This window comes from Calonectris borealis, chromosome 9 (genome assembly GCF_964195595.1).
Source record: "Calonectris borealis chromosome 9, bCalBor7.hap1.2, whole genome shotgun sequence".
Lineage (NCBI taxonomy): Eukaryota > Metazoa > Chordata > Aves > Procellariiformes > Procellariidae > Calonectris > Calonectris borealis.
The window spans coordinates 691,287-716,005 of NC_134320.1; the positions used below are offsets into that span (position 1 = coordinate 691,287).

At 64.9% G+C, this 24,719-nt stretch overlaps 1 protein-coding gene across 1 annotated transcript; it reads right to left on the bottom strand.

The window, feature by feature from the left end:
* Positions 1 to 2,669: 2,669 nt before the first annotated feature.
* LOC142085550 (diacylglycerol kinase beta-like) lies at positions 2,670 to 23,357 on the bottom strand. Its single transcript, XM_075157608.1, has 24 exons — positions 23,089 to 23,357; positions 20,901 to 20,977; positions 19,471 to 19,636; positions 18,458 to 18,697; positions 16,083 to 16,253; positions 15,629 to 15,678; positions 14,951 to 15,025; positions 14,719 to 14,838; positions 13,526 to 13,643; positions 13,251 to 13,339; positions 12,686 to 12,802; positions 12,455 to 12,553; positions 12,210 to 12,323; positions 12,039 to 12,112; positions 11,844 to 11,918; positions 11,670 to 11,755; positions 11,385 to 11,474; positions 10,796 to 10,956; positions 9,231 to 9,295; positions 8,150 to 8,240; positions 5,209 to 5,410; positions 3,516 to 3,636; positions 3,366 to 3,426; positions 2,670 to 2,796 (listed from the first exon to the last, which is right to left on the bottom strand). Exons 1-24 carry the CDS (start codon positions 23,153 to 23,155, stop codon positions 2,698 to 2,700), a joined length of 2,628 nt encoding a protein of 875 aa, XP_075013709.1. The 5' UTR covers positions 23,156 to 23,357; the 3' UTR covers positions 2,670 to 2,697.
* Positions 23,358 to 24,719: the final 1,362 nt, after the last annotated feature.

A 24,719-nucleotide genomic window follows, 5' to 3' on the forward strand; every position in this document is an offset into this window, starting at 1 on the left:
CGGGCACGGTGCCCGCTTGCTTCCCCCGGCTCCGCCACCACCGACGGCAAACCACAGCAGAGAGCCCCGAGTGCTGCTCTTTGCCTGGAGCCCAGCAAACCGTGACCGGGTGCAAGGAGCAGGTCTGCGGTGGAAACCGTTGCTGATTCCATACTTTGGGCACTTTCCAACCTGTGCCCTGGGTTAAAACCCCGGGTCGAGGCCGAGCGGGCAGGGAAATGGAGCCAAACCTGCCGCTATAAACGCCGCTGACCTCATGCGTTGTCATCCCATGGATCAAACCCATCACCCCGCCTGCCGGCAAAGCTCTGGAGATGGTTGAGGTTTTTTTCTTTCACCCTCCCCAAGCGGGGGCTGCCGTCGGGGAGGAGCTGGGGAAATGGAGGCTGCTGGTTCACAGGAGCCGGGGCAGCTCCCCCGGGCCTGGCTCCCACACGCTTTCACCTGGCTACTCATTAACGGCCGCCCCGGGTGAGGAGGAGGAGGAGGGTGGATTTATGCACCGCGGATGACGTGTGCCCGTGTACGCAGGTCACGGCTCCGGCGAGCTGCGGCGACCTCTGCGCCCACCCGCCGGGCCCACGCTCGCTCCGCGGTGCAGGGCCCCCTCCTCGCGGCTTCTCGGCCGGCGCTCTCCTGCGAGCGCGTCCCCTTGCAGCACCAGTTCACTCTCGCCCTGCCCAGTGCCGCTGCCGAGGGCAGGAGGAGAGGGAGCTGCGGCAGCGCACCGGAGCCTCCTCCTGTGCCCGGCTGAGGGGCACTCATGGGCTGGAGGCCAGCGGGGGCTCCCCGGGGGCTCCGCCGCCTCCTCCTGTGCCAGCAGGGCCCTACGGCCGCTGTCAGAACCGGCCCCAAGCTAAAGCTTGAACGGGCACACCACAGCACTGTCCCTGCCTGGGGAGGGTGACAAACAGCTCCCTTTCAGCTCACTGTTCACTCTGAAACATAATGATGGCAGCACCCGCTGCACTGCCAGGGTGATGCTATTGAATGGGGACCTGCAGCATGAGGAGGGACTGGGCGCTGGGTCACCGGGGAGGAGAGGGTGGCTTGTCCCAGCCGGGGCTCCCTGCCCTGTGGCAGGGGGCATGGTGGGGACAAGCAGCGGTTTTCCTGCCTGCAGCAACATCCGCAGGGCACACGCCGCTCCCAGCTTGCTCCCAGCGGCACAGGGGCCTCCGCCAGACCTGAGGGAGCTGCCTGGGAGCGGGGGCTGATTCAGGATCCGGGCGCCCTCCCATGCAGGGCCACTGCAGGAGGCAGTGGGTGCCTGCAGAGGCAACCAGCAGCCCTTTCCATGGGCCGGTCCTGCCAACTGCCGGCTCCTGGGAGCGCCATGAAGTGGGGCACACACCCAGACCACCGCCGCCTCTGTGCATTCATCCGTTTTCTGGTCCCTGTCGCATCCTGGAGAGAAGCTGCGTCCTGCGGTCTGTCCCCACGTGCCTGGTGGGGGACACAGGGGTGATGCCACCGAAACCTGCCCGTGCATCCCGGACGGGCTCTGGCAGCCGGCTGGGCGAGGAGAAAAGGAGCGGCCAGGCGGTGAGCAGCGGGCACCCATACAGGCAGGGGGCTGGCAGCAGCGACTGTGAAGCTCTTCAGCTTCGGGGTGGGTCGGGGGGAACCCTGGCCATGCGGAAACAGAGGGGCAGCAGCTCCCCCCCGCTCCCTGCAGCCATCCAGGAGCATCGGAGGCAGCACCGGACACCGCCGGGAGAGCACCGGCCTGGCGAAGCACATGGGGAGACGTGTAAAAAGGCAGGGGGGGGGACACCTCCAAGTGAGGAGAGCTTCTGGATGTCTGTCCTCAGGGTCCCCAGCCCCCGGCAGAGGCTGGCAGGCTTTAGGAGAGTGGAAAGTCCACGTGGAAGGAGGTGCTGTGGGCGCAGCCGTGGGGATAGCCAGCAGAGAAGGGAGGTGGTGCTCGTGTCCAAGCCGGGCTCATAAAAAGAAGGTGACCCCCCAACCTCCCCCAAAATTTGCTAAATAAATACATAAATACGAACACGAAGCCCAGAGCCGCGGCGCAGGTGTTTCCCAGGGTTGGCAGCTCCTCCCCAAATCCCTTTTTTGCCATGTCCACATCAAACCACGGTCTCTTCCCGTCCACCCCGCGCTTGTCCCTGCGGCCCAGGCACCGTCTGTCCCCAGCCTGTCCCACGCCTCGCGGGTCCCTGGGCTGGCAGCGAAGGCTTAAAACCCATCCCAGAAGTGGTAGCCGAGGGCAAGGCAAAGACGGTCTCGTCTAGGCTAAGAAAATAAATAACTTCTCCAATGTGCGAGGGTTGGTGGACAGAAAGCCAGTGCAGCAAAGCATCAAGTGTCCTTCAAGAGGATTAAAAATAAATAAGTGAAGCTTGGCGTTTCCTCGCGAGCACGTTCATTTGCAGCTCTGCCGGGGTGGGTGGGGGGGAGGTATTTAAATAAAGGGAAAAAACCCCCAGTCCTAGCGCTGCTCCGGCAAACGCACTCCCCACGCCGGCCTGCCTTCGCCCACCGCTTCCATCCTGGCTGGAGAAGACGCTTGTGGTGGTTGGGAAGGAGCCTCCAACACTTTCCCAGGACAAATCATCCCTTCCGGGCTTGGGGGGGTGTTTTCTCTCCCTGACGCAGAGCGGGGATTTGGGGACGCCCCGCAGCGGATGGGTGTCCGGGACGCTGGGTGCCTCTGGGCTGCGGCTCCTTGCACGCTGCTTAATCTCGAGTTCGGTTTCTCCTCTTCAGGAAAAAGAAGCTGCTCTTCTGGGGAGGGCCCAGCAGCATCGGCACTTGGCTTTTATGTGTAATTTTGACCTAAAAAGAAGTGAAGAACCCAGCTCAGTATGGGGCTCCCAGGCTCTGAGCCCCCCTGGGCATCTCCCAGCCCAGGGACCCGAGCAAGCCGGGAGCAGCTCAGCACCCAGCACGGGGGCGAGGAGCCGCTGCTGCCCCCCAGCTGGGTCGTTAAAGGCTTTGCTGCTTCGGAATCACATCCAGGCAGCGCTGGGACGGGCAGAGGATTCCTCCTCCAGGCAAGCTGCCTGCCGGATGGCGGGGGTCCCCCACTGCAGCCCCCCACGAAGGGATGCTGCTGCGCCCACCTGCCTGGCAGGGGACGAGCACGTCCCTGTCCCCATGGCTCCTGCGATGGCTTTCTGCAAGCTCGGGGCTGGCATGGGCGCAGACAGAAGTCGCAGGTGGCCGGGCTCTGCGGCCACCCACCAGCAAGCGCAGGAGCCTCCCTCCAAGGCTTTGCCGTGCTGCACGGGGAGCCGAGGCTGCCCACCCTGCTGCCAGCCCCTGCCCGCCCCGTCCCACCCTGCTGCCAGCCCCTGCCCGCCCTGGCTGCCCGCGGCAGAGCTGCCCCCTCCCCGGGGACTCACGGTGCAGGACGGCTGCATCCAGGGCTCCCCGTCCACCTGCATGGGCAGCAGCTTGGACGTCCTGCAAGGCACAAAGAGAGGGAACACAGGGTGACACAGGCGTCAGCTTTCGCCGTCGGTCGGACGCTCAGCTGGGATGGGGACAAATACCTGATGGTGACAGACGAACACTGGGCCAGTCTCTTCCCAGCGCTCTTCAGCCCCGTGTAGATCTGCCCCATCTCCATCGCACCCTCCAGCCCCACCACCTCCAGGAGGTGGTCGCTGAGGTCTGCAAGAGAGAGAGATCCGAGTCGGTCCCCCGTCCCCGGGGATCCCCTGCCTTCCACCATCATCCAAAACACCAGGGCCAGCACAGTGGGGCTGGCGGCACGATAGGGATGTGTCACGATGTCCCCCGCGCCCCGAGACCGCCGAGCTGGGCGTTTGCAGCACTGGGCAATGCTGCTGCCCAAAATCCCTGGAGCAAAAATACTCCTTATCTGAAACAGCACCCGGTCCTGTGCAGCTGCAGGGTGGCAGCCCCGATCCCCACCACCTCTTTGACTGCCTGTTTGCAGTGTTGTATGAAACGGCAACCTGGGTGCCCTGGGGTGCTGCGATCCCCCAGGAGCTGGGATGCGCGGGGGAATCCTCCCCGGGAGGGATCTGCCCAAAATCCCAGGGCATCGCCCCTTTTTCCAGCTCCTCCTGCTCTTCTGGGCCGCCAGCAAAGGTGCCTGACACCGGGGCAACTCGCTCTGTCTCTCATTCCCTTCAGGGTCCTCTTTCACCCCTGGTGGACCCCCCCCCAGGAGAAGCCCCCCAAGTCCCCCAACGCCCTCCTCCCCACCTGCAAGTAGGAATGTACCCAGGGGACTGACCCCGCTGCCTCTCGCCACCTTTGGCACCGGCCTTTGCTCTGCCCCGCTCCCCGCTGCCTGTTCCCACGAGCTTGCCAGGCGAGGGACAGCGGTGACAGCCTGGGGACGGATGGTGACACCGGTGACAGCCTGGGACGGATGGTGACACCGGTGACAGCCTGGGAGGGATGGTGACACCGCCGTCCTGGCAGCCACGCTGCAAGGGGGCTGTTTCCCACCCCAGCCCCGGGGCTGCGGGAGGTGCCCGGGTGGCAAATACGGGCACTTTGTCTATTTTGCTGGCTGCTTTCTAACCCACCGCTCGCTGCTGGGGAACCCTGCCAGCACTTTGGGCTGCCTGCACCCTGCCCGTGCCCGCGGGGATGGCTCCGCTGGCCGCAGCAGCGGGTGCGAGGCACCGGCCGGGCACAGCATGGGTACCGTGCTGTTCCCGAAACCTCCCAGCCAGGCTGGCAGCGCTGCGGCAGAGCCTGGGAAGATGCTTACAAAAGCCATCGGTGCCAGCGCTGCAGCTCCGCTTCCGACTCCTCCTCTGCAGCAGCGGGCGCCCGGCCCTGCAGCGGCTGCCTGCCAGCCCCGCAGGGTGCCAGGGCTGCCCAGCCTCACGCCTGCAGGTAACGGGTCCCATCCAGGCACCCCCCGAGCCGTGACCCCCGGAGGGTGGGGGGAAGGGGTGGCTGGCAGGGTGCAGGAGCCACGTCCCCTCTGGCCACCACAGGGGTGGCATTACCAGCCCTGAGAAATGCGGTGCTGGGCCATACCCTGGCGGGCAGAGCCAGCCGCCTTCACCAGCTTAAACAGATTGTTCTTGGGGTCACCCTGGCACCCCAAAAGACAGCGAGCCGATAGCAACCCCTCCAGTGCTATTGCTCCAGCGCCACGTGCACTGAGCCGCAGCCAGAACCGGCGGCCGCCCAGCTCCCCCGTGCTAACCCCGCGCACCCCACAAACCCCCATCGCCGCCGGGCCCCGCCGCTCACCCTGCACGCAGAACTTGAGCTCCTTGGCGTCGGTGACCACCGTGGCGTGCAGCTTCTCCGGCGCTTTCTTGCCCAGCCGGTTGTAACCGCGCTGCTTCTTGGTCTCGCCCCAGAGGTTGGAGCCGCCGTACATGCTGGGGATGTTGAGGACGGCGATGCCCTCCAGGGACGCGTTGCTCAGGTCTAGCAGGGTCCCGTCGCACTGCCGGGCACACGGGCAGCGTCAGGCGGGGGGTCGGGGGGTTGGTGCCTGGCACCGTGGAGCCCAGCCTCCTCTCCCCGCGCGTGGCGTGCCGCCCGACGGTCCCCAGACCAAACCTGCCCCAGGGTGGCACGGGCAGCCCCGGGGCGGTTGGGGCTGGAGGTGCAAACAAATACCCCCCGGCTTTGCTTTTCTAGGGCTGACAACCACCACCTCCCTTTCCTTGTGCTGCTTTCCCCTCTGTTCCGATAGGAATTTTACTACACGTCTGAGGTGGCAGTTTCGAAAAGCGAATTTGCTACGGGACCACATAAAACCTCGGCTGGGCTCAGTGCTGCGACCCAAAACGGGATGCAAGACCACCTCGGTCCTGGAGCGATCTCCATCCAAGCATCTCCAGCAGACGCTTCCCCACCTCCCCTTGTTCACATTGACCCCAAAGGATCAGAAAGTTTGCCTGCTCAAAAACTCACTCAAACCAGTTTGTCTACAAGTGCAATTTGGAAACTAGAAATGAGGCTGGAAGGAAATGATAGGAAAGGTGTCAGAGGGAAAAACGTCAGGTTTTGGAGAGAAAACTGCAAGGCAGCGCACGGAACTGGCATCCCGGGCTTCGCTGTCGTACAGCAGGACTGTACAGCTGAAAATTCCCTCTAAAAGGTAAAACATCTGTTGCCTGCAGCTTTCCCGCAGGACTGGAAGCAGCAGCCATGGAAATGCATTTCTTAACTTCAGGTCTTCTCACTCTCACGCTACCCAGACGACGCTGGATCCCCTCTCTAGATACCTCTGGAGGAAGCAGCCGCTTTCCCTTCAACTGTATTTTCTTAGAGCATTTGTATTTTCCTTTACGCATCTCCTGTCTCCCTGCCACGCCACGCTTCAGCAAACACCAGCACATTTTTTTCCTCGCATTTTGGTGATGCGATGGCATTTCTGCCCTCTCTTGCTTTGCCGAGAGGAATGTGAATGGGCTGATGAACCCCCGCTGCTGCTTTGACTCCAGTTGTTTTCCTCTAGCAAAGAGTGAAGGTCTCGAGCTTATTTTTAAGACCCTGTTGGTAAGCGCCGAGGATGCCGGCCGCATGTACGCGGAGCCGGGCGCGCACACGAGCAAGCATCTCTGTACATTCAGATCTGCTCTGCCTCCCCTGATGCTCTAAGATCTTATTTTTAGCCTCGTGTTGAAAGCAAAAGGCAGGAATCTTCTGGTTTGGGAGTGAGGAGCTGTCTTTCCGAGGCTTGTAAAGGATGTAAATCCTTTAGTTCTCAACACATTTTGATTTGTAGGAAGAGACCCTCATGCTCTGAGCAGCGGATACCGAGCGAGAGGGCTCCGATTCCTCGCGGGATGGACAACACATCCCACGCCTGGCCGAGCCCGGCGTCGCCCCTGACTGCAGGCACCTTTCCCACCCGGCGGCGGTGGGATGGGAGCGAGTCGACTGCCCGGCTCTGCCCAGGCTGCAGGATTTCGGGGGATGCTGCGGGAGCCCGTTCCTGCCCGGGGGCATGCGGAGCGGGCAGGAGCACGGCTGCCCACGCCTGCCCACACACACGTGTGCAGGGAGCGATTTCTCCCGGCGTAGCCCTCCCCTGTTAGCGTGCCAGCGAGCTACAATGGGCTCTTTGAGCAGGGGCAGCTGACGGCGCGCTGGCAGCGATACTGGAAGTAGAAATTTGCAGCTGGGGAAAAAAGCAAATTCATTTCCAGGAGCTGTAGGGGAACGAGTGCCAATTTCCAAAACAAAACTGCCATTTCTCTGCAAGGCTGACAGTTGCCTGGGAGCCGGAGGGAGGACAGGCTGCCGCTTTCAACTTCAAATACTGCGGGATTAACGCTTTCCTGCCGGCGCGGCGCAGCCGGTGCCAACGTGCGCTTGGCGGGGAGCGCACCGGCAGCATGCGGGGCACCTTGTGAGAAGCGAGGGGCACCTCGCGCCCATCCCTGGCAGCATTGAACCCCACAGACACGGACTTTATCTTCCCCGGGACGCTGGTGCGCGGCCGGTGAGGGGGACAAGATGGCCGTAGCCCTGCTCCTGCCCCTTCCCACCGGCTGCCGAGGGCACAGCTACCCGCTTCGGGCTTTGGGAAGGGCTGAAACTCCCCGCCTAGAAACAGGCTTCAAAGTCCCTCTGCCCACGGCCGCACGTGCCGCCCCGCCAGCTCCCCAGCCTCTGCCCACTGCCAGCGACCCTGCGCCCACCGCCTGGTCCAACTCACACCAGCCCTTTGCAGCAAGCGATGGGTTTTTCCCCTCGCCCTCAAGCCTGACTTATAAAAGGGTCGTTTATCCACAGATAAGGAGGGGCGGAAGTTTACAGCAAAGCGCAAACCCCCCAGCGCGAGCGGAGAAACGACAACGCTCTTAGCAACGGCGGGCCCTCCTCCCCGCTATAATTAAAGGCTGTTTCCATGTCATCCAACGAGGGCTGGGAGCAGCTACGGAGTTTACAGAGAGAATATTCCAGGCACGCTCTCGAATACAGCTGGAAGGGGGGGGAAAAATACAGGGCTATTCTTCTGCCTGCAGCTGGCCGGCTTTGCAGCAAGCGCCGCACGGTGGAAGAGTGGGTCCTGCCAGCCACCGCATCCTCCTGCCGCCGTCAGGGGTCAACGCTGCCGCACACCCTCTCCCCAAGCAGCCAAAAGCCCTCTCCGAGGGACCCATGGGTGACATCTCCCAAAAAGCCTTTGTGCCGTGGCTGGAGTCAGGGACCGTCCCGGGAAACCCACCTCCACCTCGACGTAGTCATGGAGCTTCTTGCAGGTGGCTGCAAAGGTCTCCGATGTCCCGAATTCGAAGTACCACAGCTTGTTCTTCATCCTGGGGCACAGAGAGGTGTCAGCACCCCGCTCGGGAGCAGTGCCTCACCCCAGCCGCCCCCAGCCCAGCCGGCGGCAGGATGGGCTGCCAGAGCCTTTCTGGAGCTGTCGTGATAGGGGCACGAGCCACCGATGGGGACACGAGCCGCCGTGGGGAGGGACTGCCGGCGTCACGGCCCCAGGGAGCTGTGCTGTGGGACTGGGGGTGGCTCAGGCGGACCTGGCTCTTGAGACCCTGCGGAGGGGAAGGATGCGGGTGCTGGGTGGTCCCTCAGCGCGGCTCTCAGCAGAGCTGAGCGTGGGCTCTCATCTCTTAACGGGGCTGCTGGGGACGGGGTATCCCACAGAGGGGATGTCCCCCACCTCAGCACCCTGCCTCGCACTCTCCCGGCACCCTGCCAGGCAGCCCCTGACCACTGCTCATCCCCCGCATCGATCGCTGCGCCAGGCTTCGAGGAGGAGCCGTAAGCCGAGGGGAGCTGAATTTCAGAGCCACTTTGGTCCGTTCGGGGTTCTTCTAGCAGGTATTTCTGAACTTGGGGCGGGGGGTCACAAGCCACGGCTCCTGCTGCCGTCACGCCATTTCCATGCACCCCAAGCACAGCGGGAGCGAGCTGCGACCTGCTGCCTGCCCTGCCCTCGCTGCCTGGCCTGCTCCTGCCAGTCCTGGAATTCGGTGCTAATTATAAAGCATGAATGAACAGAATTGGGTGCGCGGCCAAGTTCGAGCAGCCTGCCACACTGCACGGGGCCTGAAGGAGCACTCCGGACCCCCGCCATGCCTGGCTCCTGCCCCCCGGCCATGCCTGGCGGGTCCCCTGCCCATCCCCTAAGGTTGGCCAAACACCGCGCCGTCTCCTCGGGGCTGCTGCCAGTCCCACGGGGAGAGGGGCGAGAGGAGCCCGGCGGGAGGGGAGCAGGCTCCGGCACGTCCCCTCGGCGCGGTACCCCCCGCACCCAGCTTTCGGGGGGGACCACAGGCAGCCCTTACCTGCTGTTGAATTTCTCGGGGTGCTTTTCTCGCATGACGTGGAAGCGGTGGGCGATGGAGGCGTCCTGCGGGGAGGGGGAGCGCAGAGACGTCGGCGGCGCAGCAGGGAAGCAGAAATCCCCCTCTGCGCCCCACCGGCATGCACCAGGGTAAGAGGGCTCAGCTCTTTGCCCTCGCCGCCAGCCCCATGGCACAGGGGCACAGCGCGGGGGCTGCGCCAAGGCCAGGGAGGCACATTCAGCCAGGCTGCTCGCAGAGCGTTGAACGGGCTCGTTAAGCAAGACGTAATTAGTGCGCTTGGCCTCCTTCCCTCATCACAGGGGCTCTGCATGGAGGTGATGCTGAGGGAAGGAGGAAGGGCTACCAGCGGGGCAGCGGGGCTCTGGGGACACCCCGGGACCCTGCACCCCGACAGCTCCCCTGGCAGGGTGGCAGCTCTCCTGAAACCCATTGCAACCTCTCCTAAGAGGTGTGGGGGGTGTTTAAGCCTGACTCGGAAGCTGTCACCAAATGCCACCTGCAGTGACATCGCCTGGCATTAGCAGGAGCTAATGTGAAACTAGAAGCATCCAGCAGTGCTGCCGGGTGGGTGACCCACGCCGTGGTGGTACCACTCGGGCAGTCATGGCCCAGGACAAAAATGCTGCAAGCCCCTGGGAAAAGAACCACTTTCCACTTTGCTGTTCCCCCAAAGCCCTACGGCTCCCGGGATCGACCCCCGGGGCTGGGGAAAGCCCCTGTGGCACAGGGCTGCCATCCTCCCTGGGCTCCCTAACCCTCCCTGCGTTAGGAAAACATGGGGGAATGCAGGTCCGAGCACCAAAGCGGGGCTTTGCTGATGGGTGCCGTCTTGGCAAAAGCTTCAGGTGGGGCGTCCAGCAGATCTCAACCCATCCCTGACACCCCAAACTCCCCTGAACCTCATTTAAGCTCCTTGCACACTTGCTCTTGCAACATTCCCGGCTGGGAAGAAAGAGATTCCATGCCTGTTTATGCATTTAAGTGCTGTCGTTACAAATGAGAATAAAACCAGAAAAACAATGCCAGGGAGGTCGGGAACACGAGCAAGGAAGAGCAGGGAAGGAGAGTCCCTGGCTTGGGCGACTCAAGCTCAACTGTAGAGTTTCACCAAACTTAGGAAGGCTTTTATGGTCTCTGAAGAACACCACCAGGAATCAGCCCCTGCTCCTGGGAATTAACTCGGGGCTGGCTTGGAAGAGGGCTAAGGATGAGTCTAGGAGGAGACAGGGAGGGCAGCGTGGGGGCCTGGCATCTTCGAGTGCACCCGTCAGGCTGGATCGCTCCAGCGACTTCATGGCAGGAATCCGCTGATCCAGCTGGGTTTGAGGCTGCGGCTGTGCTGGGGACCCAGGTGACAGCTCCTGCGCTCCGCTGGCCTCCGGAGCTCTTCCCTTGGCTTTGTCATGGCCGAGTGGCTCCAATGGGCATGGCACAGTCTGGGCACCGATTCCTAGCCCTGCGCTGTGCTGCTCTCTCCAGCTAAAACGCGGGTGTGCTGTGCCCTGGGCTGCCCTCAGCACCCATCCCGGCCCCGCGGTACTCACCACCCCGATGGAGAAGTAATTGTTGATGATGGTGGACGGGACAGGGTCGCCGTTGGCCTCTCTGTCACTGGGAATGACGTCTATCTGCCAGCGGTCCAGCATCACCTCCGTGCTGTGCTCGATGTCTTTCAGGACCTTCATCAGGTTGCCTCCTTCATAGCCTGTAAGGGAAAGAAGGTGGGCGTCGGAGGAGGATGAAGGAGGATGAAGGGGAGCGTGGCCATGTCACGTGGGGCTGGAGGTAGCTGGGTGCCCAGCACCCGGGGCAGCCTGGGGCTCCTGCTGCCGCACCAGCGAGATGCCCAGCTCGCCCTTGCAGCGGTGGCAGAGATTTCAGCTAACGGCACGGCTCTCCCAGATGAAAAAGGTTGTTGGCCAGGACCTGGCTGATCTGGGTTTAGAAAGCAGCAGCTGCTTTTTTTGGAAGGGGTTAGAAGCACCATCAGGAGGCACCAGGGCTGAGATGCATCCCCGAGCTTCGTCCCAAGAGCCCAGGAACCCTCCCTCCCCCAAGGACAGCACCCACCCAGCCGCACCGGACGGTCCCCGCGGGCCGGCCACCCCCCGAGCGATGCTCGCCCGGCCTCACCTCCTCCCCAGCGCAGGCACCGGGCCAGGTCATTGCCCGTTCCCAGGGGCAGGACGGCCACCGGCGGGTGCTTCACCAGGTTCGCCTTGTCTGCAATTCAAGCAGAAAGAGGTTTGGGGCTGAAAAGGTTCGTTCCCTGCTCCTCTCCATATCCCTCCTCGGCCGGCAGCCCGGGGGCGATGCTGTTGGCAGGACCCCCCCGGCTCTCGCCGGGGGAATATCGGGAACGCGTGGCAGATCGCCGAGGCAGATCGCTCTGCGGGAGCACGGCCGCCCCTTGCTCACCTATGCAGTCCAGGATCCAGCCCACCGTGCCGTCCCCTCCGCAGGCCAGGACGCGGAAATCTGGAGTGTCCCGAAAGAAGCTCAGCCTGGGGAAAGCCAGGAGAGACAAGGGGTGACGTGGGAGAGCAGGGGCCGGCGGGAGGGGGCAGAGGATCGGCCGCAGCGTCTCCGTACCCCGGCGCGGGCCCGCCGCGGTCCAGGTTGTACACTTGGCGCGGGTTGAGCAGGTAGTGAAACTTCCGAAGGACCCTAGGAAAAGAGAGGCGTGAGGGACGCCCCGGCTCCTTCGGGAGAGGTGCCAGGGCAACCCAAGGGAGCGGCAGCCCCCAACCCCAGGGGGATGCTCTCCCCGGGCAGGACCCCACCTACCGCTCCCCTTGCCTTCCTCCGCTCTTGGGGTTCACAAGCACCAGGAGGGGGTGCGTCCCGGGCCGGGGGCTGATCTGGAGGGCAGAAAGCGCAGCTGCGAACGCCCGGCCGCTGCGGGGCTCGGCGCGCACCCGCAGCAGAGCTCGCTGGCAGCCCGGCGCGGGAACCTACCTGCAGACCTTGCCCGTCCACCGTGGTGGAATTGAACTTGAAGCCCTGGTTGTCCTCAGGGCTGGTGCTGGCAGGGGAGTCGCTCTCTGATCTCCGGCAGTGGGACTGCCTGTCCTTTGGGGAACAGAGGCGCGGATGCGCACGCCGCCCCGAGAAGGCAGCGCCGGCAGCCGGGGGAGGCAGGTCGGCCGCGGCGATGCCCTGCCGGGTCCCCCCCGCCCGGCAGCAAGGAGCGGGGCGCTTACCAGGACGACGGGGCAGATGTAGGAAGGCAGCAAGATGTGATCCCGCAGCGGGCCCCCGTCGCACTCCGGCTTCACGTGGGAGGCACATTTGTTGTGGAGCTGGAGGGGGCGGGAGGAAGGGACGTCGGGCGGGGGACAGCGGGCCATTTGTGAGCCTCTCCTCCCCCGGGGCCGGCCGTGCGGGGTGCGCTGTGGGGTGCACCCCAGGCCCCCCCGCGCCCGTGTACTCACAGTGACTTGGCACCAGACGCAGTGCAAGCCGGTGATGCCCTGGTAGCACTTGATGCTCTTGTGGCATCTGTCGCACTTGACGGGGGAATTGCCCTCGACCCAGGTGTGCTGCATCACCTGCAAGGCATGCGGGGGGGCACTGCAGGCGCAGCACCCACGGGTGTCTCCTCTCCACTAAGGGCTGTCGCCGTGATGTCGGAGGGTGGCCCATCACGCAGGGATGCTGACGGGCGCTGCCCTTTCCAAACCAGCCCCTCACACGTCCGCCTTCCCTCCCTCCTGCTCCGTGCAGCGCATCAGGGACACCCATCCCCCACCCAGAGCTGCAGCAAACCTCCGGGCCAGGGTCCTGCGGGTCACCGGGGGCTGGGACCCACCCTGCTGGGCTCTGGATGCTGGGAATACCCACGAGCTGCTGCCAGGACCCGAGGGGCAAATCCCAGGGGAAAAAGCCATGGGAGACCAGGGCAGGAGACCGAGGGGCCAACTTCTGGCGGCAGTGCTGCCTCTGGGAGGGCTCCACGGGAGACACGCTGGCTCAGAAACACGCTGGGCGCCTACTCACGCTCGTATTTCTCTTGGATTTCACGTAGGTGCTGATGCAGGAGGCGATATCTTTGGACACACACCTCTCATGGACGGTGTACTTGCAGACTGGCGGGAGAGAAGAAGGTGGTGAGCATCACCCCCTGGTACGGGCGCTGCCCCCTCCCCCTTCCCCCTGCAGCACCCACAGGGCTCAGCACCGATGGGGGCCAGTCCCCCCTCCTCAGGGCGCTGAGATGGGGCGGGAGCCGCCGGCCTGGGGGTGTGGGGGGCCGTGGCGGGGCCGGGACTCACAGGAGCAGCAGAGGCCCTGCTTGCGGACCCCCAGCAGCATGGTGCGGCAGAAGTTGCAGTAGGCGGGTTTCTTGAAGTGCTTCAGCCTCCAGGCATGCTGCCCGTCGTCCTTCACGTTCTGCAGGGCAGGAGGGCGCGGGGCGAGGGGGGTCACTCCCCCGCCCGGGGTCCCAGCCCACCACTTTTATCAGCTTTTCGTCCCATAAAAGTCCCTGTGTGTCTGTAGGAGTTCCCTCCCAGCAGGACCACGGGCTCCCCTTGCTCCCCTTCTCCCCGGTGTCCCTCAAGCACCCCTGCCACCACACACCCCCGCACCCCGGGCATGTCCGGCTCCTGGCACTCCTGGCACCGAGCTCCGGCTCCCCACGGCCCCTCGGCACAGCCCGGCTGCAGGGATGCTCTGCCGGTGGCCGAGGGGAAGGAGGTGACTCCACATCTGGGGCCAGGCCACCACCACCATGGGGTGACCAAAGCAAGCCTCTCGCATCTGGGTCCAGGCACAAGCACTTTGCAGGAGCCACTTAAAATTCCCCGTTTTCTTGAATTTTCCTGCCAGAAAACCTGCCGCCCCCGCGTCTCCGTGGGAAGCAAACACCACGATGGGCCTTGAGGAGCAAAAACCTGGATTTTCCCTGCAAACTATTACCTGATGGCCAGGGGTGCACCTCGATGAAACGAAGCCCAAAAGGATGAAAAAACAACACAGGGAAATAAGGGGGGTCCCAAACCTCCCCACCTCTGCTCTTTGAAGCTCACCCCAGGATAGGAGCTGGCATTTTAGGTGCTCATCTTCTTTTTGGATTAAATATTCATCGAACCGGAGCGCGCTCCGATCCCAAGGAGCGAGCCCAGCCTGCCTGGGCACGGCAGCTGGCAACGACCGCAGCTCAAAACTTGAGCTTGGGAAGATTTGGGGGGGCGAAGGCTGCTCAGCAGAGGCAGGGCGGGGGGGTCTGCAGGGGCGGGGGAGCTGGGGACCGGCATGGGGCTGTGCGGTGCCGGACGGGCGTGCGGCGCATTGCTGGGGGTAGGGTGCCCTCCCGTGGTCCCTGCGCACCCTCCACCACCGCCCTCCTCTCCCGCTGCCGCCAGCCCCGGGCTTTCCTCGCCAGCCCCGGGCTTTCCTCGCCAGCCCCGGGCTTTCCTCGGGGCGGCTGGATGTGGCCAAAGCAGGTCCCGGGGCGGGCACTCACCGTCTCCATCCCCAGGAGGACCAGCAAGGGGATGGTGGTCATGCCGCCCCGGATCCACTCCTCCAGCGTCACCGTCCCATCATGGTCGTAGTCGATCTCCTCCATCATCGCCTTTAAGATCTGGAGGAGGGAGACACGCGGTGACACGGCGATGGGCGCCCGTGAACCGTGGCTGCCGGCTCCGGCCAAGACCCCCCGCGGCCCCCCGGGCTGCCCCAGGCCCGGCACTCACGGGCTTCAGCTCGGTGGAGTCCCACTCCAGGTACTCGGCCACGTGCACCATCTGGTTGATGATACGATCCAGCTCCTGAGCACAGAAAGACGACGGCGCCCGGCGCTTAGGGACGCCTTCGGGCACAAGTGGCGTGTCCAGCCTCACGCCCCCCAACCGGGGACGTATCAGGTCTATGTCCCGATACGCCCAAGGCCACCCCGGGCCCCCGCCTGCAGTGACACCCCACTTCTCGGTGGGTGCTGGGTGCTGCTTTCTCCTCTGAAAATCTGCCAGAAAATCGGCAGTGGGTTTTCCCTTGGAAAAACTTACTCTGATAAAACAGATTTTTATTTGCAATGGGTTTCAAGGGAGATACCCAAAGGACAAAGATAAAACGTCCTGGGGGGGGGGAGCGTTGTGCACAATTTTTCCTTTTCTGAAACACTGTGACCTGACGTAGAGCTACAGTTACCGGTGGGTGCATTTTCTGGAGCTGCTGCTGGATGCTGCAGCGCTGCTGCGCATCCCCCAGCCCCGCCGTCCGGCCCCGCAGCAAATGCCGCTCCCTTCCTCCTCCCTTCCCGTATCCCTGTTTAGCTCGGAGCGCCTCGCCGGGGGAGCAGGCGTCCCAACAGGGCCCTGCGCGCCTCCCGCCCCCCCCGCGGCCCCGGCTTTCTCCCCCGAGGGAAGGCTCACCGAGCTGTCCAGGAGGCCGTTTCCATCGGTATCGTAGAGGCGAAACATAACTGGAGGGAGAAGCGAAGGCGGCTGCCGGTTAGAGCCCAGCCCGGGGCACGCCGGGCAGCCGGCGCGCGGTGCCGGGGCTGCGGGACGGGAGCAGGGCTGCGCCGGCTCAGCGCGGGCAAGACGTGACCCGAGCCCGCGCCGGGCCGCAGGGCGTTGGTGTGAAGGCGCGGCCCCCCCCCGGCTGCCCCCCTGCAGAGCCGGGCGCCAGCAGGAGCAGAGGGGCGAGGCTGGGCGGGGCCGTGTTCGGGCACTAACCCACCCGGGAGCCGGAGCCGGCCCTTCCCAAGCGGTTTTCATGTTTCAGCATTAAAACGCTCCTCCGCGGGTGAACCCCCCAGGCGAGGCCTCCCGCCGCCGGCCCCCCCTCCCCGCGGCCTGGCCGTGAGCCCGGTGTCCCACTTACACTCCAGCTTGTCCTCCGCCCGTCCCCTCTCCAGCAGGGACAGGTAGCAGACGATGTCCTTCAGGTGGACCACCTGGGCCAGGGGGGCGGGGGGCGCGGGGGGGGCGGCTCTCAGGGAGCTGTGGCTCTTCCGCAGGCTGAAGGGTAACCTCCTCTCGCCGCTCCTCGTGCCTGCGGGCAGGGAGGGAGGAGGGAGGCCATGAAGAGGGGGGACAAGGAGCCGGCCCCAGCTGGGACACGGGGCTGGCAGCGCGTGAACACCAGGGCAGGGGGCCATTCGGCGTGGGGCAGGCGAGGTGCGGAGGACGCGGGGCTGGGTGCCATCGCGGGAGCAGGGCTGGGCACACAAAGGGGACGCGGGGCTGGGTGCCATCGCGGGAGCAGGGCTGGGCACACAAAGGGGACGTGGGGCTGGGTGCCATCGCGGGAGCAGGGCTGGGCACACAAAGGGGACGCGGGGCTGGGTGCCATCGCGGGAGCAGGGCTGGGCACACAAAGGGGACGTGGGGCTGGGTGCCATCGCGGGAGCAGGGCTGGGCACACAAAGGGGACGCGGGGCTGGGTGCCATCGCGGGAGCAGGGCTGGGCAGACAAACGGGACGCGGGGCTGGGTGCCATCGCGGGAGCAGGGCTGGGCAGACAAACGGGACGCGGGGCTGGGTGCCATCGCGGGAGCAGGGCTGGGCACACAAAGGGGACACGGGGCTGGGTGCCATTGCAGGAGCAGGGCTGGGCACACAAAGGGGACGCGGGGCTGGGTGCCATCGCGGGAGCAGGGCTGGGCACACAAAGGGGACGCGGGGCTGGGTGCCATCACGGGAGCAGGGCTGGGCACACAAAGGGGACGCGGGGCTGGGTGCCATCGCGGGAGCAGGGCTGGGCAGATGAACGGGACGTGGGGCTGGGTGCCATCGCGGGAGCAGGGCTGGGCACACAAAGGGGACGCGGGGCTGGGTGCCATCGCAGGAGCAGGGCTGGGCACACAAAGGGGACGTGGGGCTGGGTGCCATCGCGGGAGCAGGGCTGGGCACACAAAGGGGACGCGGGGCTGGGTGCCATCACGGGAGCAAGGCTGGGCACACAAAGGGGACGCGGGGCTGGGTGCCATCGCGGGAGCAGGGCTGGGCACACAAAGGGGAAGCGGGGCTGGGTGCCATCGCAGGAGCAGGGCTGGGCACACAAAGGGGATGCGGGGCTGGGTGCCATCGCGGGAGCAGGGCTGGGCAGATGAACGGGACGCGGGGCTGGGTGCCATCGCGGGAGCAGGGCTGGGCACACAAAGGGGACGCGGGGCTGGGTGCCATCGCGGGAGCAGGGCTGGGCAGATGAACGGGACGCGGGGCTGGGTGCCATCACGGGAGCAGGGCTGGGCACACAAAGGGGACGCGGGGCTGGGTGCCATCACGGGAGCAAGGCTGGGCACACAAAGGGGACGCGGGGCTGGGTGCCATCGCGGGAGCAGGGCTGGGCACACAAAGGGGACGCGGGGCTGGGTGCCATCGCAGGAGCAGGGCTGGGCACACAAAGGGGATGCGGGGCTGGGTGCCATCGCTGGAGCAGGGCTGGGCAGATGAACGGGACGCGGGGCTGGGTGCCATCGCGGGAGCAGGGCTGGGCAGACAAAGGGGACGCGGGGCTGGGTGCCATCGCGGGAGCAGGGCTGGGCAGATGAACGGGACGCGGGGCTGGGTGCCATCACGGGAGCAGGGCTGGGCACACAAAGGGGACACGGGGCTGGGTGCCATCGCAGGAGCAGGGCTGGGCAGAGAAACGGGCCACAGGGCTGGGTGCCATCACAGGAGCAGGGCTGAACACTGCCAGTTGGTCCCTGGGGTGCAGACCCTCGCACCTCCGGCCCTGCGGGTGCGGGCGGGATGAGCGGTGGGAGCCCACGGGGACATGCCCTGCCGGGGACAAGCACCCAGCCAGAAGGAGCGACAAGCTCGGCTGGTGGCGGGGCGGCTCACTGGGGTGCCGGGAGAGCCCACGCTCGCGGCTGCCCGCACCGGTGGCAGCCTTCAGCAGATGGCTGCTCCTGGCAGAGGGGCCCTTCCCAGCACTCCCCTCGTCGGTGGCTGGCAGGAGCTTGGCTGGAGGCAGCCGTGAGTCACCGCTCCGATCCCCCCTGGCTAGGAGCTGCTGCCAGGTAATTAAGACATTGACCGGCAGGGGCTCTGCGGGATGGGATCGGCAGGTTAAGTTTGCAAAGCAAAGGTGTCAAGACGCCAGGAACCCATCGAGTTTGCAAGGTCACCGCCACCGCGCTGGGGACCTGACCAGCTGCACCGCCGGGGCAAGATGGGGCTCCGTGGCTTGGAAACCGGGGAAGGGCTTATCTCTGCCCGTGTCCCCCGTGGAGCCCCAGCCAAGCTCACCTGGCGACTGAGGGCTGAGCAGGGACCCGGAGGAGATCTTCGAAGAGCCCGAGGAGTTGTGAGCAGAAGGGGTGCCGGTGGTGGACTTCTGGGAGGATGACCTGGACCAGCTGGGGGAGGTGTTGGGGATCGATGCTGGGGTGAGGGACGCTGGCTGCAGCTCAGCCACGTTGCTGTGGGAGCTCTTGGGCTCGGGGGTGTGTCGTCCCAGGGCACTTAGGAGCGTTTTCCCATTGATCCCTGCAAAGCAGACATACGCCCGTGGGCAGCGTGACACCAGGGTGCCTGTGCCCAGCAAACCCCTTCCTCCAGGAGCCCCATCTGGGTGCTGGTCGCTCACCCTGGGTCCTTTTTCCTGGCATCTCAGCCCCAGGGCTCTCCGAGGGGCACCGCGGGCAGCCCCTCACCCTCCTGCCTGGCCCAGTGGCTCCCAGCAGCACTCCCATCCCCAGGTGCCGGCCACCACGGAGCTCAGGACCAGGCGGGGAGGACACGGTCCCCTGCCACCATGTCCCAATGCGGCAGCCAAGTGCCTGGAAAGGGCTCTCCCTTTTCTTTTGCAGTTTATAGCCCTTTCAGCAGACGTCTCCACACGCTGCGAATCCACCCGGGCAGAAGGTGGGTGCCCGGCACACGTCCCCTGCGCTGGGCGCAGCCACGCGCTCAGTGGCCGCCCGTGCCGGTACCTGTGACAGGGGCGCAGGCCACCTCGGTCTGGATGGAGATGCCGGCATCGAGTGACTTGGGCTCTGAACACGCAGAGGAAAGGGAGGAATCAGTGCAATGGACTGGGGGTCCCCACCCCGGGGAAAGCCCTCTCCTCCCCGGAGCAGCGCAGGGTCCCCGGGAGCCCGACCGTCGGATGGGACAGAGCTGGGCTGTGTGCTGGCCCCAACAGAACTGCAGGTGCCACCCCGAAACCTTCGTCCCCGTGGGGCGGCGCGGGAGCGAGCCCAGCATGCCGGGGTGCCGCAGCACGCCCGGCTGGGCGGCAAGGGGCAGGGCTGCCTCACCGAGGGTGTTGAGCTGCGAGACGCCGGGGCTCTGGTGCTGGGTCTCAGGGGAGGCTTGGCATATCTTACGCTTGAAGGAGGTGAAGAGGTGTTGGCAAAGCTCTTCGGGCACATCCGCCTCCAGGTAGGTCTTCATGAAGAGGCGAAAGCCCTCGTAGTCGATGGGCTGGGGAGGGGACAGAGGAGGATGATGGAGGTGCCCTGGGCACGCCATGGGGGTGCAGAGCTGGCGGCAGGGGGGGTCCTGTGCCTTGGGTCCCCCTCACCGGGCACATCAGCTGCAGAGCCCTCCCCAAAACCGCCGGCTGCCCAAATCCCGGTGGTGGGATATAACCTAAAGGGACCCAGAGACAGCAGGGTCAGAAATCCCCAGTGCCAGCTGGGGGCCGGCGCGGCTGAGCCAGGCCAGCGGCGCTGGGAGCAGGGACGGGAGCCGCGGCAGGCAGGGCAGGAGCTGGGGGAGCGGCAGGGAAGGGCAGAGCCACGGTGGGGTGGCACTTGTGGGCGGTGGGGCAGCAGCCAGCTCGCCTGCCCGGGGGTCTGCAGCCAGCGGACCCCTGGAGATGGTGGGCAGCTCGCTAGAGGGGCAGGAGGCTCTGACGGAGCCGGGTGCTCGGCTCCTGGCAAACGATTGAGGAACTAAATACAGACCTTCTGGCACAGCCAAAGGAGGCTGGGGGTGTTGGAGGCGGCCTCTGGAAGGCTCCTGCTCCCCTGGGACAGGGCACGGAGCAGTGGGACCCTCCGGCCCAGCCCCAGCCCCTGGGGACTATCGTCCTCCCAAGGTCTCCTCGCCTCCTCCTTCCCTGCTGGGCATCCCCATCACGTCGGGACATTGCCTTCCCGATGGCTTTTGTGGCCCCAGCTGGAGCGAGGGTCCCATGGTGCCCTTGAATAGCGGGAGAGTTTTGCTGTTCCTCCTCGCCGCGTTCAGCCCACTGATTTTTTGTGTTTCGCCTCGTTTCTAGTGATTATGGCCCCCGTGAAAGGCTCTGTCCTGCTGGCACACTAATAGGTCTCTCTGAAAGCACCGCTTGGAAAAAATAACCCCAGCCTTCCCCAGCAAGAGCGAGAAGGCACAGAGCCTTCCCCTGTCCCTGCGCTGGCAACAGCAAAACCATTTGCTTTTGGGGAAAGAAAGAGTAAATCCCTCCCAGCTCCTGCCTGGCGAGGAGATGCCCCAGGACCTGCTCTCGGCACGGCAGCGGGCAGCCAGCACCGGACGGCAGCGCGGCTGCGGGGACCCGGCAGCGTCGGTGGGATGGCTGCGTGGCAAGGCCGGTCCCCGGGGGGGCTGGAAAAGATGCTCCCCACCTGTGGGAGCCCGAAGTGGGGCAGACGGCCAGACCTGCCTTCTCCCAGCTGCGGGAGCTGGGCTGGGGGAGCCGGCAGGGGTCCGCGGGGGGAGGCTGGAGGGGACAGGGCCATACCTGTTCGGGGTTGTACCTCGAGAGGACGCCGTCCCCGTGGAACTCCTCCAGGACATCCTTGAGCTTCTTGGTGGAGTCTGGGGAGACAAAGGCATCGCACTGAGCGCCGCGCCAGCGAGCCCCCTTCGCCGTTAGACCACCGTTCATCATGGTGGAGACGAGTTTATCTGCTGGATGTACAATTTCTGGTCCCCTCCATGCCCGGGAAGGGGCCACCCATGCCCTGCTTTTCCCTCCCCCTTTGGAGTACAGGGTATATACGTAAAGCTTGCCAGCAGGGATGGGTTCTCTTCCTCCTACCTATATGAAAATAAACGCAGACCCAGAGCGAAGCCGCGGCGCTGGGCAAGGAAAGCCCGGACCACTCCCCGGTCCCGGCCGCTCCTGGGGCGATGCTGAGCCCAAAGCCTGGCCGTCCCTGCCCCGGCCCCTCCACACGGGCTTTGGGTGGCTGCCCCCGCGCTGAGAGCTGCTGCCTGCTGGCACCCCCTCGGCAGCCCGAGCCGTCCCAGGAGCCTGCCCTGGGTTGCCCATGGGCATCTCCAGGAGGTGCCAGGAGGGAGAATGAGAAGGGTATTGTGCCATGCAAACCTCCACAAACAGTAAATGGCCCATGAGTTCCCCTGGCTGGGTGCCCTCAGTGCTGGAGCAGCTGGAGGGACACCGGTCCTTCCAAAATTGAGAAATGAGGGAAAACCGGAAAAAAAGATCAACGGGACGTAACGTTAAGCCCTAACCTTCAGACACAGATCTCCGGGCACGTCCATTTAAAAGGCTCTCGGACACACCGGCCCTGTTAACTCCTGTGAAATCCTCTCTCCGAGCAGGGGGTTGTGCTGGGTCCTGCTCCCCCCAGCCCTCCACTGGGGACACTGGGGATGGAGCTCGGCACTGGACCACGAGTGTCCGGGATGCCTGGGGCAGGTCTGGGGGTCACAGAGCACAACCGGGGGCCAGCGTGCGCTCAAGGAGAGGGCTCCTGGCTCCGCGGATGGGGAGGACCTGTGGGAGGACCCCTGGGTGCCAGGCCACCCTCCCGGGGAGGAGGCAGCTGCCCACGCTGCAGCCTTGCTCGCCAAACTTTGATGAACAAAACGAAGACGCCGTACGTGTTCTGAGCTCAGCATTACAGATGGCGTTTTATGGTCTGTGATTCAAGAAAGCAGAGCCCGTTCTCCGGAGAGGCAGGAGGAGATGCAGACAGTGATGCTGCGCACACACCCTTGCCCGCAGCCCTGCCTGCCCCTGCCTGGGATGTCTGGCAGGCAGGCAGGAGGCAGGGAGCAGCTTGCACTGGGCTGTTTGGATTGGGAGACCGTGCCTCCCCGGGCTGTCATCCCTGACCAGGTTCGCCTCACCCCTACGACACGCAGCAGCCCCAAGGACAGCCCCCGCGGCTCACGGGGTCCCCTTTGCCTCCCAGCCCTCTCCCGCGCAGCCGCAGGAGCCCGCTCACCCGGGGCCCTGCTGCCCCTGAGATTTTACACCCCTTCTCCCTTCGTCCCGTGGTCCCGGCTGGGCTTTCCTGCCCATCCTGCCCTGCTCCCAGTGCCTCCCCGGGCTGCACCGCCTCTCCATCGCCCGCCGCAAGGAGCACGCCTGCACGCTGGCTCTCCGGCAGGTAGGACCTCAAGGACCTGGTTTCAGACCCCTGGGCTTTGCCCAGGCTCCCTCCCCCGCTGCTTGCAGCCCCGGGACCCCACGGCACCGCCGCCAACCTCCTCTGCTCGGCAGGAGCTGCAGGAGAGGGTTGCTCTGCAAAAGCACTAAGTAAAATTCCCGCAGAGGGTTTGGCAACCCGAGGCGAGTCGTGGAGCAGCTCCGCGTGTTTAGGAAAAGCCAGTCTGCTTTCTTCGCTGGCATTTCGCTTTGCTAACGAACGTGGGAGCCGGCCGCCTTCGGAGGGACCAAGCCGTGCTCACGTGTGCATCCCCCAAAGCAGGGTGGGTTTGTGCTCAGCTAAATCTTCCCGGGAGCGCAGGCACCGGGACTCCTCCGCCGTGCCCCAGCAGCCAGTGCTGGGGGTCAGAGACCTTCCCAGCCTCCCCATCCAAAACCTAAGAAGTCACTTAGTTCTCCAGGAGGACACCAAGGACAGGCAGGACACCAGTCCCGCACAGATCAACAGGACTTTTAAAACCCCTCTCCCTGTCCCAAGGGGGATGCGCGGGGGGTGCAGGGTACTCACAGTCCGTGTACTGCTGGAGCTGGGCAAACTCGGTGGGGCTGAGCGAGATCCACCCGCCATTGCTCATCTTTGGGTGGTAGGGCCCACCTGGGGGGGCCACAAGCCGCTGTGCTCCCCGTGCCAGGCTCAGTGCTGCAGGTCCTGGCCGGCCGCTTGGTCACATTGGCACCGCGAGGGGCGCGGGGGGCTCTCGGCCGGCTGGCATCGTCCCGCTGAGCCCGTGGGCAGCAAACCCCAGAGCCAGGAGCAGCTGGTCAGCACCTTCCTCCCTAGAGCGGGGATAGAAAGAGAGGAGGGGGTCAGCGGCGCCCTGCCCGCGGCAGGCAGAGGCTGGCGCCTGCCTGCACAGGGTGCCCCGCCACGGGGGAGAGTCGCCCGCGGCAGTGGTGGTCACTGGGGCTGGCACAGGGGGTGCGTGAGCTTGGGAACGGGGTGCAGGGGTGCATTCCCAGCCGCGGATGCGGGGATGGAGAGGGGAGTGCGTCAGCCCCAGCGGGGGGGCTGGCAGAAAGGGGGGCAAGCGCGAGGAGGAACACAGAGCACCTCGCCGTGTGACCGTCCCCGGGGTTCGGCGTCCCCGGGGGAGCCCCTCTGCCATGGAGCCGGCGCGGTGCCCCCCGCAACGGCCGCAGCTCTCGGCGGCCGGAGGATGTGGCTCGACCGAGGCAAGGCAAACGCCGCGGGCAGGGAAAGGAGCCTGTCGCCTTATTTACCCCCAGCGTTTTCCAGGGGAACCCAGCGTGACAGGAGCAGAAGGAAGGACACAATTAATTAGAGAAGACGCAGTGCCCGGAGGCAGGGGATCTGAACGAGTGGAAACTCCCAGCTCGCGCCTTCATCTCCGAAGCCGGTGCTGACCTTTAGCTGGCTCTGCCACCCACAATTATTGTCAACGACAATCTACGTTCAAAATTGGGTGAGAGGGAACCTGCTTGGGCAGGAAAAACCTGTGCCGCAGAGGAAATGTCAGGCGGCCTCCAACCAAGCCCTCTCCAGCCCATCCATTTGCAGGCTTCAGAATGGATTAGCTTCTGCACTTAACCACATGGGTCACGGGGGAAAGGGCAGCTTCCCAAGGAGGTGGCTCTTCTTCAAGGAGCGGATGAGAGCAATTTGATCTCGCTTTTAGGGCCATCGCCTTGCTAAATGTTGGCTCCCAGTTTCCACCAACCTGAGCTGACGGAGCGCAGAGAGCGGAGCACGGGCGAGCGGGGAAAGGCCGCGCGACTTGGGGCGATGCTCGGGGAGCACCCGCATCCCCCCGCGGCTGGCTGGGCTGCTCACGGCGCCTTTTCATTTGCGGGAAAACACATTCGATTAAGGCGAGCGAGTCATTTTAGGGAGCTGCTGGGTCCCACGTGCCACGCCATCCCCAGCCAGCGTCCCTGGGGACGGTCGCACCCGGGGCGCAGCAGGGCAGGCACTTACCCCTTCATCCTCAGGATTTTGCCCCCCAGTCTCTGGGATAGACCTTCCCCTTCACCCCCGCCGCACGGGGCAGCCCCAGTGTCGGCAAGGAGACGTGACCACCGTCACGGGGCTTTTGGGATGCGATCAGGGGAGCATCGCTGCGCGGTCCCCAGTAAACCCATTTTCTTTACTAATGTTATTTTGGCTTTAACTCCAACCGC

Excerpts from the sequence above, each read along its gene's own strand:
- LOC142085550 (XM_075157608.1), bottom strand. The coding sequence starts at position 23,155 with ATGAGCAATGGCGGGTGGATCTCGCTCAGCCCCACCGAGTTTGCCCAG. Across the intron at positions 20,978-23,088 it reads GCTCCAGCAGTACACGGACT|ACTCCACCAAGAAGCTCAAG; the intron begins GTGAGTACCCTG and ends TTGTCTCCCCAG. Across the intron at positions 14,839-14,950 it reads ACTCCACCGAGCTGAAGCCC|ATCTTAAAGGCGATGATGGA; the intron begins GTGAGTGCCGGG and ends TCCCTCCTCCAG.